The sequence below is a fragment of the Chiloscyllium plagiosum genome, chromosome 40 (genome assembly GCF_004010195.1).
Source record: "Chiloscyllium plagiosum isolate BGI_BamShark_2017 chromosome 40, ASM401019v2, whole genome shotgun sequence".
In the NCBI taxonomy this organism is placed as follows: Eukaryota; Metazoa; Chordata; class Chondrichthyes; order Orectolobiformes; family Hemiscylliidae; genus Chiloscyllium; species Chiloscyllium plagiosum.
The window spans coordinates 10,990,155-11,004,195 of record NC_057749.1 but is presented as its reverse complement, the minus strand read 5'-3'; the positions used below and the strand labels follow the sequence as shown (position 1 = coordinate 11,004,195).

Here is a 14,041-nt window from a genome sequence, read left to right as displayed (position 1 = left end):
TATACTTCTTGTATTGAAGTATACACACTTCAAGCCACTTTCCTGTTTACAGGCACCATGCTTTGAAATTGATGCCATGTTCCTAACCTCCCTACACTCCAGGCTCTGCACCCTGAAGCTACAATCTGGGTTTCCATGCCCCTGCAGAGTTAGTTTAAACCCCCCCCAAGAGCACTAGCAAACCTCCCCCCAAGGATACTGGTGCCCCTCAGGTTCAGGTGTAGACCATCCTGTTTATAGAGGTCCCACCGTCCCCAGAAAGAACCCCAGTTATCCAAAAACCGGAATCCCTCCCTCCTGCACCATCCCTGTAGCCACGCATTTAAGTGTTCTCTTTCCCTATTCCTCGAATCTTCGCACAAACTTTGAATCTAGAAAGCAATTCCAGGAATTAATAGGTAGCTCAGTGTTGGAGTCAGGACTCTGACAAGTCCAGAGAACTGAAAATGTGGAAAGGTTGCTGGCTGTGTGTTGGGGAAAGCTGGGAAGGGATCAGAAGAAGTCTGCAAGCATTAATGCTTCAGTGTAGCTGATAGAATGGGGGAGGGGGCTTGAAAAGCGGACAATCAGTATATGCATCATGCAGCTAAGCAAGATTTGAGCTTGGTGACGGGGAAGAGATCCAGGCAGAGCTAGCAACTCAAGATTGGAATTTTGCTTGTGAATGAATACTGTATTAGAGTCCAGGAGCTTAGTCATAGAATGAAATCATTGAATCTTACAGTGCACAGAGAGATCCTTCAGCCCATCGAGTCTGCAACAGCCGTCTGAAGAGATTCCCAAACCGCTCCCCCATTCCCATAACTCTGCATTTACCATAGCTAACCCACCTAACCTGGACACTATGGGGCAATTTAGCATGGCCAATCCACCTAACCTGCACACCTTTGGACTGTGGGAAGAAACTGGAGCACCTGGCGGAAGCCCACTCAGACACAGAGAGAATGTGAAAACTCCACACCGACAGTTGACCAAGCATGGAATTGAACCTGGGACCCTGGTATTGTGAGGCAGTTGTGCTAACCAGTGAACTACCATGCCACCGCCTCGGCTCCCTACCCTACAATTTTTTTAATCCTAGGATTAGAGGATGATCAACAACAGGAGTGGACTTTGAGGCAGTCTATGATGATGTTGTTCTTGAGAGAGAGTTTCAAGGCCAGATCAGCAAAAATGAAGAGTTCTAAAACTTCTGTGAGGTTCAATGTTTTGATCACATTTGTTAATTTGAAGTGTGCTGTGGGGCATTCAATCACTCTCTATTGCCCATATATACCACGTGTTAATTCTGGGTGCTAGGAATATGTTGTACAGGAATTTATATATTATTATTTACTGTAACATTGGATAATAAAGTGGATAGCTGTTTTTTCCATCACTCCTGTGAGATTATTCTCTTAGAAGTTTCCTAAACCTCATACTTTGTTTTCTTTATAAAAAGCAGTCACAATGTAAATATAATGGCCTTGTCCTGGATCATAGCATAATTTAGTGGTTCTTTCAAGTTTTGAAATTCACAGACAAATATGAGTGCTGGGACCTGCTGAAATTAAGGCTGATAAGATTTTCACAGAGTTTTCTACAAACCAAACTGTTTTTGTCAGTTGCTATGACTGCTTTGGAGATGAAAGATTTATCCCTGAGTAAGTTTCATAAATTAAGGCTAGACTAATTGCATTGGCAGAAAAGTTGGAACTCGAGTCAAAAGCTGAGGCTAAGCAGAAATAGTAAAGATAACAGCACAGTATCCTAGATTGAAGAAGTCAAAACCAGGCAGAACAGAGCTTCAGTTGGGTTGAATTCATTTGCAGATGAAGCAGCTTGAAATAGAAAAGAAAATGAGAAAACTTGAGCTTGAAAAAGAGAAGCAAATGTTTGAATTTGAACTGCAGAGACAGAGGTTGGCAATAGAGGAAAGATATCAGCAGAGAAAATTTCAAAGAGAGAAAGAAAACATGAACTGACTGCAGAAAACTTAGGGGTATATGGTTTACGGGAAACTGGCCCAGTCAGTAGAAATAATAATCTGGAGAATAAAAATGAAGTTAGAAAACCAGTATGTTTTCACTGCCATAAAACTAGGTATGTAAAAGCAAACTGTTACTGTGGAATTGGAAACTGGTGGGAGTAATATGAACACTTGAGCATTCAGAAAAGTCAGGATTGGTGAAGGAAATGAGCTTTAAAATAGTGACAGTGGCATACGTGAAACATGTTCCTTCAGAACCTACTAGAATGGATGATGTGGCTCACAATAATCAAGGGGATTCTTCTTTGATGCAATCATAATGAGTCAGTTTGCAAGAGGTAGTGGAGATTTTGGTTTTAAGGACAAGGTGATTCCTTATACTTCCAACAGCACAAGTAAACAAATTGATATTTGAGAACTACTCGGGCAATCACTCATATATGTTGGCTTATGAAATGATATGTGCTCCAGATAGTTTGATAAAATAGGAAGTATTAATAGCTTGGCTGTATGGAATTTATGAAGTAAATTAGAAGATAGTATTGTTCATGTGGGAATTGTACCTAGTTTATCTCTTGAAATGATGGGTTTTAGCAATGTTTTGACAAACATGGAATTTTTTGCAAGTCTGAGAGTTTAAAAACAGACGGTTAAGGTGTTCAATCACAGTCTATTATCCATATTTATAAGATTTTAATTCTGGATGTTAGAAATAAATTATCCAAGTATTATAGATTATACTGTTCTAACATTGTGTAGTAAAGTTTGTTACTCTTTGTTAAAAGCCATGGCATTTTGTGGCTGTATTTTCTTAGTAAGTCTTATGGTTGTTGCATTTAGTTTACTTTAAAGAAAAGTTACTGTTCCCTTGATCTGTGCATAAATTTGGTCTGGAATCTCAACACTCAAAAGTGGTGCTGCAGAGTATAACCTGGAATTCAGTCCAGTGTTGCACTGAAGTCTTTTTGAACTAATTCTGTACTTTTTTTATTTTTTATTTTTTGACTTATTTTTTATTGCATGCTATGAGTTCAGTCTAGTTCTGCATGTATGCTTTGGGTTATGTCAAATTCCACAAAAAACATTTTGGGCTTCAATCTACTGCTGAACTATAATTTCTTCCTGAACAAATACAGTAAAAATGTATCCTAATCTGATATCTGGAATATTGAAAAATGACTAATTCTCAGGCTTGCGTTTGCTAGTTAATAGTGTCATAGACAATAGACAAGAGGTGCAGGAGTAGGCCATTCTGCCCTTCGAGCCAGCACCACCATTCATTATGATGATGGCTGATCATCCTCAATCGGTATCCTGTTCCTGCCTTATCCCCTTGATTCCACTATCTTTAAGAGCTCTATCCAACTCTGTCTTGAAAGTATCCAGGATGAAGTAGTTTCTCCTCAACTCTGTTCTAAGTGGCCTACCCCTTATTTTAAAACTGTGTCCTCTGGTTCGGGACTCACCCATCAGCGGAAACATGCTTCCTGCCTCCAGAGTGTCCAATCCTTTAATAATCTTATAGGTCTCAATCAAATCCCCTCTCAGCCTTCTAAACTCAAGCGTGTACAAGCCCAGTCACTCCAATCTTACAACGTAAGATAGTCCCGCCATTCCGGGAATTGACCATGTTCTATGTAGCCTTTGCACAGCTCAGAGGTTTAAACAAACAAAGAAATGAGAATGATATTGAAATTGTATGCAAATTTGCAGGTCTCCTGACGAGATACTGACTTGTACAGTGCAAGGTTTGTCCATCGCAGACTCTCACCTGGCTGAACTGGAGGGGGATACACTGCACTTGTACGGGTTTGGTGCACTGGAGTCTCTGGATCGCAGCTGGGGTGTTCAGGCAGCTGGGACTGTCTCAACTGTCTCCTTCATGTTCATAGACTTTGATGAGATTGCAGCAGTGTTACCACGATTAAGGATTAAGTTTCCAAATATTTTGGTAAGGATATTCCCACAGTTATTTCAGTGATATTCCTACTGAACTGTTAGATTTTAGAAATAAAAGTAAAGTTTTGGAAATAATGTTTTGGCCAATATTGGACACATGTAACAGTGGTGCTGCTCAATTTTGTTGTCTCAAAAGTGATAACTCAGTCATTGTGGTCACATAGTATTGTGATCACTCTCAGAAAATGCTGATTCATTAATCTGGATTTAATGCAGCCACTGCTGTGGAAAGCTTGGTGACTGGATCTACCTACTCACAGAACTGACTTATAGTGGAATTCAAATTAACAATACTGGAAAGACTCAGCAGATTAGACGGTATCTATGGAGAAAAGGAGGCCTTGTCATGCACTTGGTTGTGTACCTGTCTCTAAACCAAAATTCAGGGCTGAAGTCTTGAAATGCCCTATTCTCCCAGAATTAAGCTACTTGTATTTCACTTGATGACAGCAGTCGTGTCTAGATTTACATACAATATACTAATTTTATAATTGTTTTGACAGCACTTAAAGTTCCAAGATACAAATCTTCACAAGTTGCAGCAGTTTAATGCTCTAGCACTGGGCCGCCGATTAGACCAGCTCACTGTGAGTTCTCAGGGAAACCCAGTGGTGAACTTCAGCCTTTGGAAATACTATGTCCTCTTCAGGCTCAACCATTTCTGTCTACAAAAAATAAATGATATGGAGGTAAGCATTCAAATACTAGAATTCTACTTATTGGTTTGAATTTGGCTTAATTACTTTGCCAAATACCATGCATAGCTTTATAATTTGTACTTGGATTCTGATCAAATAATCATGCTTGTCCCCCACTATCAATTTCTGGGAGGAGGGGTGGGGTTACCATTGACAAAAGCAGAAGTGGACTCACCATATAAGTACAGTGGTGACAATAGCAGGTCAGAGACTAAGAGTACTGCAATGAGTAACTCACTTCCTGAATCATCAAAGCTTTTCTACCATGTACAAGGCACAAGTTAGGAGTGTGATTGAATACTCCCCAGTTGCCTGGATGAAGAAGCTTGACATCAGCCAAAACAAAAGCAGTCTGCTTGATTGGCATCACTTTCACCAACATTCAGTCACTGCATCACTGATAATCAGTAGCAGCAGTGTGTACTGTCTACAGATGCATTGCAGAAAATCACCAAAGATCTTTAAATAGCACCTTCAAAACCCATGATCAATTCCATCTTGAAGGAGAAGGGCAGCAAATACATAGGAACACACAAACCTCAAGTTCTCCTTCAAACCACTCACCATCCTGACTTGGAAATGTATCACTGTCCCCTCACTGTCACTGAGTCAAAATCTTTGAAATCCCTCCTTAATGGCATTGTGAGTTTACCTACAGCACATAGATTGTAGCAGTTCGAGAAGGTAACTCACCACCACCTTCTAAAATGCATTAAGAGTGTACAAGAAGACTTTCTTATTCAATATGTGAACATACCTACTACAGACGGAGCAATACAAGACCTTCTGTTAGGAAATATGGCAAGACAAATGTCTGAAGTGTCACTTGGTGAGTACTTTGGGTTAAGTAATCATAATTCTAATAGTTTTAAATTAGTTCTGGAAAAAGGATAGAACTGATCAAAAAGTTAAAAGTTCTAAATTGCGGTAAGCTCAGTTTTGACAGTATTAGACAGGACCTTTCAAACATTGATTGGGGATGCCATCTGCAGGTAAAGGGACGGTTGGGAAATGGGAGGCTGTTAAAAATACGATTACAAGAGTTCAGAGGTAGTATGTTCCTGTCAATGTGAAGGGCAAGGCTGGTAGGTGTAAGAAATGCTGAATGACTAGAGAATTTGTGACTATGGCCAAGAAATAAAAGTAAACATATGTCAGGTACAGACAGACTCCGCAGAAAGAGTATAAGGGCAGTAGGATTATATTTAGAATCATAGAATCCCTGTGGAAGCAGGCCATTCAGCCCATTGAGTACACACTGACCCTCTGAAGAGCATCCCATCTAGACCCATCCCCACTGTATCCTCATAACCCTACATTTCCCATGGCTAATCCACCTAGCCTGCACATCCTTGGACACTATAGGCAATTTAACACGACCAATCCACCTACCTTACATACCTTTGGACTGTGGGAGGAAACCGGGGCATCGGTTGAGTTGGTTAAACGGTGTAAACAGAACTCAAACTTTTCAGCTTGAGCATAATATGTTATGTGAAGTCTACTTGTTTAAACAGGTCAGTTCTTGTTGAAGTGGGTCATCTTGAAACATGTCCTGCTGGACATCTTTCCACACACTACAGTTGTAGTTTATGCATCATAACTCATTAGGTGTGAGAATTGATAATGGCACAACAAGCAAGTAGTGATGGCAACAAGATAGCTTCAGTGAATAGTGGGATTAGCAGCTTCTTGCTTCGTCCAAAATAGATTAATTAAAACCAATAACAACAGATAGACACAGCCGAAATAGACAGCACAGAGTCAGAAAGAAGGATATTTGTTGCAATTTTGATAGTTGATAACATCTGCTCAGATTGTGTGATCGCAGTTGTAGTCCATTTTCCACCATCCTCCATCCAATGCGTTTCCAGGCTCCAAGGGTCAGGAGCACGATCAGCTTCTCCCACCAGGGCCTGATTATCCAGACACATTCTGCAACCAGGCAGCTGTTTTAAAAAACCGCACGTTGCTCAAGACAATCTTTCAATCCCTGGGATGAGGTGAGGAATGGGAGAGGAACAAAACGGAATTTGTCGCTTTTTTAAATAAGACTTAAGAAAGAAATCAGGAGACATGGATATCTTCAGCAAATAGAGTTAAAGAAAATCCAAAGAGATTTGTTAAGTACATTGAGGGCAAAAGAGTAATTAGGGAGAGAATAGGGCCCCTTAAAGATCAATGTGGCTGTCAATGTTGGAACAACAGGAGACAGGTGAAGTTTTAAACAAATATTCTGGATCAAGATTTACTGTGGAGAAGGACATAGAAGCTAGGGTACTTTGGGAAATAAATAGTGATGAAAAATGTGGTGCTGGAAAAACACAGTAGGCCAGGCAGCATCTGAGGAGCTTCAGGAAAGGGCTTATGCCCGAAATGTCGATTTTCCTGCTCCTCGGATGCTGCCTGGCCTGCTGTGTTTTTCCAGCACCACATTTTTCAACTCTGGTCTCCAGCATCTGCAGTCCTCACTTTCTCCAAATAAATAGTAATGTCTTGAAAAGAGTTCTTATTACAAAAGAGGAGGTGCTGGAGGTCTTAAAACGTATAAAAGTAGATAAATTCTGGGTCGTGATAAGGTCATAGAGTCATAGAGATGTACAGCACGGAAACAGACCCTTCAGTCCAACTCGTCCTTGGCGACCAGATATCCCAACCCAATCTAGTCCCACCTGCCAGCACTTGGCCCATATCCCTCCAAACTCTTCCCATTTTTATACCCATCCAGATGCCTTTGAAATGTTGCAATTGTACTAGCCTCCACCATTTCCTCTGGCAGCTCATTCCATCTATGTACCACACTCTGAGTGAAAAGTTGCCCCTTAGGTCTCTTTTATATCTTTCCCCTCTCACCCCAAACCTATGCCTTCGAGTTCTCGACTCCCCCACCCCAGGGAAAAGATTTTGTCTATTTATCCTATCCACACCCCTCATGATTTTATAAACTTCTATAAGGTCACCCCTCAGCCTCCAATGCTCCAGGGAAAACAGCCCTAGCCTACTCAACCTCTCCCTATAGCTCAAATCCTCCAACCCTGGAAACGTCCTTGTAAATCTTCTCTGAACCCTTTCAAGTTTCACAATATCTTTCCGATACGAAGGAGACCAGAATTGCACGCGATATTCCAACAGTGGTCTAACCAATGTCCTGTACAACCGCAACATGACCTCCCAACCCCTTTATGGGCGGCACGGTGGCACAGTGGTTAGCACTGCTGCCTCACAGCGCCGGAGACCCGGGTTCAATTCCCGCCTCAGGCGACTGACTGTGTGGAGTTTGCACATTCTCCCCGTGTCTGCATGGGTTTCCTCCGGGTGCTCCGGTTTCCTCCCACAGTCCAAAGATGTGCAGGTCAGGTGAATTGGCCATGCTAAATTGCCCGTAGTGTTAGGTAAAGGGGTAAATGTAGAGGAATGGGTGGGTTGCGCTTCGGTGGGTTGGTGTGGACTTGTCGGGCCGAAGGGCCTGTTTCCACACTGTAATGTAATCTAATCAAGTAATCTAATCAAGTACTCAGTACTCTGACCAATAAAGGAAAGCATACCAAACATGTTCTTCACTATCCTGTCTACCTGCGACTCCACTTTTAAGGAGCTATAAACTGCACTCCAAGGCCTCTTTGTTCAGCAACACTCCCTAGGACCATTAAGTGTATAAGTCCTGTCCTGATTTGTTTTCCCAAAATGCAGCACCTCACATTTATCTAAATTAAACTCCATCTGCCACTTCTCAGCTCATTGGCCCATCTGATCAAGATCCCATTGTAATCTGAGGCAACCTTCTTCACTGTCCACTACTCCTCCAATTTTAGTGTTATCAGCAAACTCACTAACTATACCTCTTATGTTCATATTCAAATCATTTATATCAATGATGAAAAGTAGTGGATCCAGTACCGATCCTTGTGGCACTCCACTGGTCACAGGCCTCCAGTCTGAATAACAACCTTTCACCACACCATCCTCTGTCTTCTACCTTTGAGCCAGTTCTGTATCCAAATGGTGAGTTCTCCCTGTATTCCATGAGATCTAATCTTGCTCACCAGTCTCCCATGGGGAACCTTGTCGAACACCTTACTGAAGTCCATATAAATCACATCTACCACTCTGCCCTCATCAATCCTCTTTGTTACTTTTTCAAAAAACTCAATCAGGTTTGTGAGACATTATTTCCCTCGCATGTCAGGTGTTTCCCAGAACTCTGTGGGAAGCTAGGGAAGAGATTGCTGGTCTCCTTGCTGAGATATTGGTATTATCAACAACCACGGGAAGACTGGAAAATGGCTAATGCAGTGGTACTGGGAACTGAAAGCCGGTGAGCCTTACGTAAAAGATAAATAAGTTGTTGGAGGGGATTCTGAGGGACGGGATTTACATGCATTTGGAAAAGCAAGGGCTGATTAGGGTTAGTCAACATGGCTTTGCACATGGGGAATTGTGTTTCACTAACTTGATTGAGTTTTTTTGAAGAGGTGACAAAGAAGGCAGAGCAGTGGTATTGTCTATATGGACATCTACCACATGGTAGACTGGTTAATAGGGTTAAATCATATGGGAGCTAGCCATTTGGATACAAAATTGGCTTGAAGGCAGGAGACAAAGGGTAGTGGGGGAGGGTTTTGTTTTGGACTGAGGGCCTGGGGGCTGGGTCAACTTCTTTTTCATCATTTATATAAATTATTTGGATATGAATATACATTAATAATCAAGTGGGTATAGTAAGTTTGCAGATGACACCAAAATTGATGGTGTAGTGGACAATGAAGAAGATTATTTCAGACATCTTGATCAGATGGGCCAGTGGCCAGAGGTGTGGTAGTTGGAGTTTAATTTAGATAAATGTGTGTTGCTCATGGTCCATTCAATGGGCAATTGGAATCCCATTACCATTTTGGCATTGGACAGTAATAATTTGTAATTCTATAAGATTATGAGACACAGGAGCATTTTGTTGCGTTTTGTTAAGACAAACCAGGGCAGGAGTTATACAATTAATGGCAGGGCCTGGGGAGTGTTGCCAAACAAAGAGACCGAAGGGCGCAGGTGCATAGTTCCTTAAAAGTGGAGTCATGGGTAGACAGGGTGAAGGTGTTGGCCTTGCTTGCCTTAATTGGTCATAACTATTGATTATAGGACTTGGGATGCCATGTTGCAGCTGTTCAGGACATTGGTGAGGCCACTTTCAGAATAGCGTATACAGTTCTGGTCACCCTTTTATAGGAAGAATATTAAACTTGAGAGGGTGCAGAAAAGATTTACAAAGATTTTGCTGGGACTGGAGGATTTGAGTTATATAGACAGGCTGAATAGGCTGGGCTATTTTCCCTGGAGCATTGGAGGCTAAGGAGTGACCTTACAAGAGTTTTGAAAAATCATGAAGAGCATGGATAGGATGAATAACCAAGGACTTTTTCCTAGGCTGTGGGAGTCCAAAACTAAAGGGTATAGGTTTAAGGCAAAAGGAGAAAGATTTAAGAAGGACATAAGGGGCAACTTGTTCACACAGAGGGTGATGTATATATATATGGAATGAGCTGCTAGAGTAAGTGGTAGAGGCTGGATCAATTACAATATTTAAAAGGCATCTAGATGGCTACATGGGATGGGTTTAGAGGGATCTTGGCTAAATGCTGGAAAATGGGATTTGGTCAGATTGGGATGTCTGGTTGGCACGAATGAGTTGGACCAAAGGATCTGTTTCCTTGCTGTATGACTCTATGATTTATAACTCGGGATAGGCAATCAATGCTGGCCAGCCAGTAATGTCCATGTCCTATGAGTGACAAAGCAAAATCAGGACATGTGCCACAATTCTACTTGAAAATAATAGTCTTGTAATTTTCAGAAGGCATGAAGAGAAATCACAACTTTTCTTTTTCGTATAAATTTATATTCTCTTCATAATTCTCCTGTTCATTTAAAAAAGATGAATGCTCATCACTGCCAGACTGTTATTTACAGAATTAGCTGTAACTTTGTGCAACTCAAATCCAACTAGTGTATTAACAACTCTTTAGCTCATGGAGACTTGGCCTACTATTATGATTCTAAGCTGCCAAGAAAAGTTCTAATTTCTACGAAAGCCAACAAAAGAATTGTCAAAACATTTAAGATTCTTTGGAAATATGACAGGGTTGATGCGGAAAGGCTGTTTCCCTTTGTGATGGTATCAGCTCAGATTATTACTGTCACCCACTTAAGACAGAAATGAGGATGAATTTCTTCTATCAGGCTAGTGAATCTGTGGAATTCTTTAATATAGAGACTGTGTCATTAGCTATATTCAAGACTGAGAGAGACTGAGTTTTGAGCAGTAACGCTATCAAGGTTTATGCGGAAGAAGCAAGAAAATGGAGTTGAGGATTATTTGATCAACTATGATCTCTGAATGGTGGAACAGATTTAATGGGATAATGGCCAACATCTGCTCCTGTGTCTCATAATCTTATGGAATTACAAATTATTACTGTCCAATGCCAAAATGATAATGGGATTCCAATTGGCCACTGAATGGACCATGAGCAACACTTAAACCACCACAGCCATTTTGACAAGGGTAATCAATGTACCTCAGTAGAAACCAATCTGTCACATTAAAAGAATCTGCACTTGTTGAATTGTTTAAGCAAACGGTGTTGAATTCTGACTTAAGTAGCTGACAACATAAGGAGCAGAGCAACATCAATGGCAGAGCAACTCCAGGCCATAGGGTTATGAGTGTATGTGAGAGTGTGTATGTGTGTGAGTGTGAGTGTAAAGGGGTATAGGTCTGTGAGAGGGTGCATGTCGGAATGTATGTGTGAGCATATGCGAGAGGGTCTGCGTGAGTGTATGGGTCTGTAGGTGTGTGTGTGTGTGTGTGTGTGTTTGTGTCTATATGTGTTTATAGTGCAATGAGGTCACCTGTAGTGTGACATGAAGCCAAGATCCCGATTGAGGCCATCCACATGCACACATGCACATATACGTTTGTGGGGTGAATTTGTACTTGCAGAATTTTAAAAGATGAGAGACTTAACAAACAATCCATGTCTTTTTCAATACATAATTTCAGTTACATCACACTGTAAACTTTTGCTATAAATTCTGTGTCTTATTTCCACAACCACCTGATGAAGGAGCAGCGCTCCAAAAGCTAGTGCTTCCAAGTAAACCTGTTGGACCTAGTGTTGTGTGATTTTTAACTTTGTATGCTCGAGTGTGTGAATGGAGTAGTGAACCAATTCTTTGCATTTTGAGTGTTTTATTAAATGAGCCCTACCTTTGATTTCACCTTGAGGAATTTTGAAGTGGTATTATTTCTAAAATTGAAACTCAAAAACAACCTGTGTTTGGGAACATCCTTTGGCATGCCTCGGTAAGTGATGGGATAAAAAGGGAAAGGTGTAAACAATCGAATACATTGCTAACTCAGGCTTAAGAAAGGAAAAACAATACTAATTTATGTTCACCTCCATTCCCCCTTTGTCTGTTCTTAGTGGGTCATAACTATGGAATCGTACAACACTGAAGAAGGTAATTCGTGCCATTGTAATGGTAAAATCGTCCTAGTCTAAGTGAACTATAGGGCACCATTCTGAGTGGTACTTTAACCTGAGGGTCACCATGCCCCCGGTGAAGTGAGCAACTGTACCATTAATTGTCCCAGCTTTTTAAAAGAGCCATTAACAAGCCCATTGTTGACCTGGATAAGCACCGTCAGCCTGGTGCTGTCCCTGCACAGTTCTTGACATTACCCCAGATATGGCAGATGGGAAACAAGCTGAATAGGCAGGGGCCTGTAGGTTCTGGTAGGTGGTGACATGGGACTTTGTCTTCCAATAGGACCAGCAGCAGCATCATCCTTGGCGGCCCCTTGCAAACAAGGATGACTGACTTCCACTCTCAGGGTGAATAGACAATAGACAATAGGTGCGGGAGTAGGCCATTCTGCCCTTCGAGCCTGCACCACCATTCAATATGATCATGGCTGATCATCCTTAATCAGTATCCTGTTCCTGCCTTATCTCTTTTAGAACAGAGATGAGGAGAAACTTCTTCACCCAGAGAGTGGTGGCTGTGTGGAATGCTGTACCCCAGAGGGCAGTAGAGGCCCAGTCCCTGGATTCATTTAAGAAAGAGTTGGATAGAGCGCTCAAGGATAGTGGAATCCAGGGTTATGGAGATAAGGCAGGAACAGGATATTGATTAAGGATGATCAGCCATGATCATATTGAATGGTGGTGCAGGCTCGAAGGGCAGAATGGCCTACTCCTGCACCTATTGTCTATTGTGAGTCTGTCGGTGGCTGTGCAAACCGATGGGGCTTTCACAGACTGTTATATTTGAGGCCGAAGATGGTTATGGTAAGGGGTGAATGAGGCATTGAAGTGACAGTGTGCTCATTATGTTAATTCTGCCTAGCCTCCACTTTTTCCCAATGGTAAGTCTCGAGGCCCTCAAAGCCTTCCAGGGTGCTCCTCCTCCACTTTGTACTGTCTTGAGCCGGTGATTCCCAGGTTTCTGTGGAAATGCTGCACTTCACCAGTGAGACCTTGAGGGTATTATTTATGCACTTCCTCTGTCCACCTGGGTCTCGTCTGCCGCTTTGGAGTGGGAGTAGAGCACCTGCATGGGGACTCTCGGGCTAGTCATGCGGATGATATGCCTAGCCTATTGCAGCCGATCAAGGGTGGATTATTTGGCATCAACAATGGAAGTAACACCACCAGACAATGCCAGCTGGTCCAAGGTTACCTCCTAGGTTAAAACCATTTGAAGGAAAAGAACTATAGCAGAAGGCCATCCTCCTTCTGTACTCTGCAAGGCTAGGTTCCACCATCTTCTCTCTAATACCTCATTCTGACTATTTCTCTGTTTTTTCATCCACATCGCACTATGATTCATGCTGTTGTGGTTCTGTTCGCTGAGCTGGAAGTTTTTGTTGCAAACGTTTCGTCCCCTGGCTAGGCGGCATCATCAGTGCTTGGGAGCCTCCTGCGAAGCGCTTCTTTGATGTTTCCTCCGGTGTTTATAGTGGTCTGTCCCTGCCGCTTCCGGTTGAAGACAGGAAGGCAGCTAACAATCCGCATACATGAACATCAACTAGCCACGAAACGACACGACCAGCTATCCTTAGTAGCCACACACGCAGACAACAAGCAACACGAATTCGACTGGGACAACACTACTATCATAGGGCAAGCCAAACAGAGAACAGCCAGGGAATTCCTAGAGGCATAGCATTCATCCACAAACTCCATCAACAAACACATCGACCTGGACCCAATATACCAACCACTACAGCGGACAGCTGAAACTGACAACCGGAAGCGGCAGGGACAAGCCACTATAAACACCGGAGGAAACATCAAAGAAGCGCTTCGCAGGAGGCTCCCAAGCACTGATGATGTCACCTAGTCAGGGGACGAAACGT

At 42.2% G+C, this 14,041-nt stretch overlaps 1 protein-coding gene across 4 annotated transcripts in view; it reads left to right on the top strand.

Moving 5' to 3' along the window:
- The window catches only part of LOC122542505 (leucine-rich repeat-containing protein 49), a 271,158-nt gene that overhangs the window by 211,028 nt on the left and 46,089 nt on the right, over nt 1-14,041 (top strand). For all 4 annotated transcript variants that reach the window (XM_043680302.1, XM_043680301.1, XM_043680305.1 and 1 more), the window contains 2 exons: nt 3,683-3,920; nt 4,432-4,617. In XM_043680302.1, the coding sequence (XP_043536237.1) occupies nt 3,683-3,920; nt 4,432-4,617 (424 nt within the window). The remainder of the gene's footprint in view (nt 1-3,682; nt 3,921-4,431; nt 4,618-14,041) is intronic.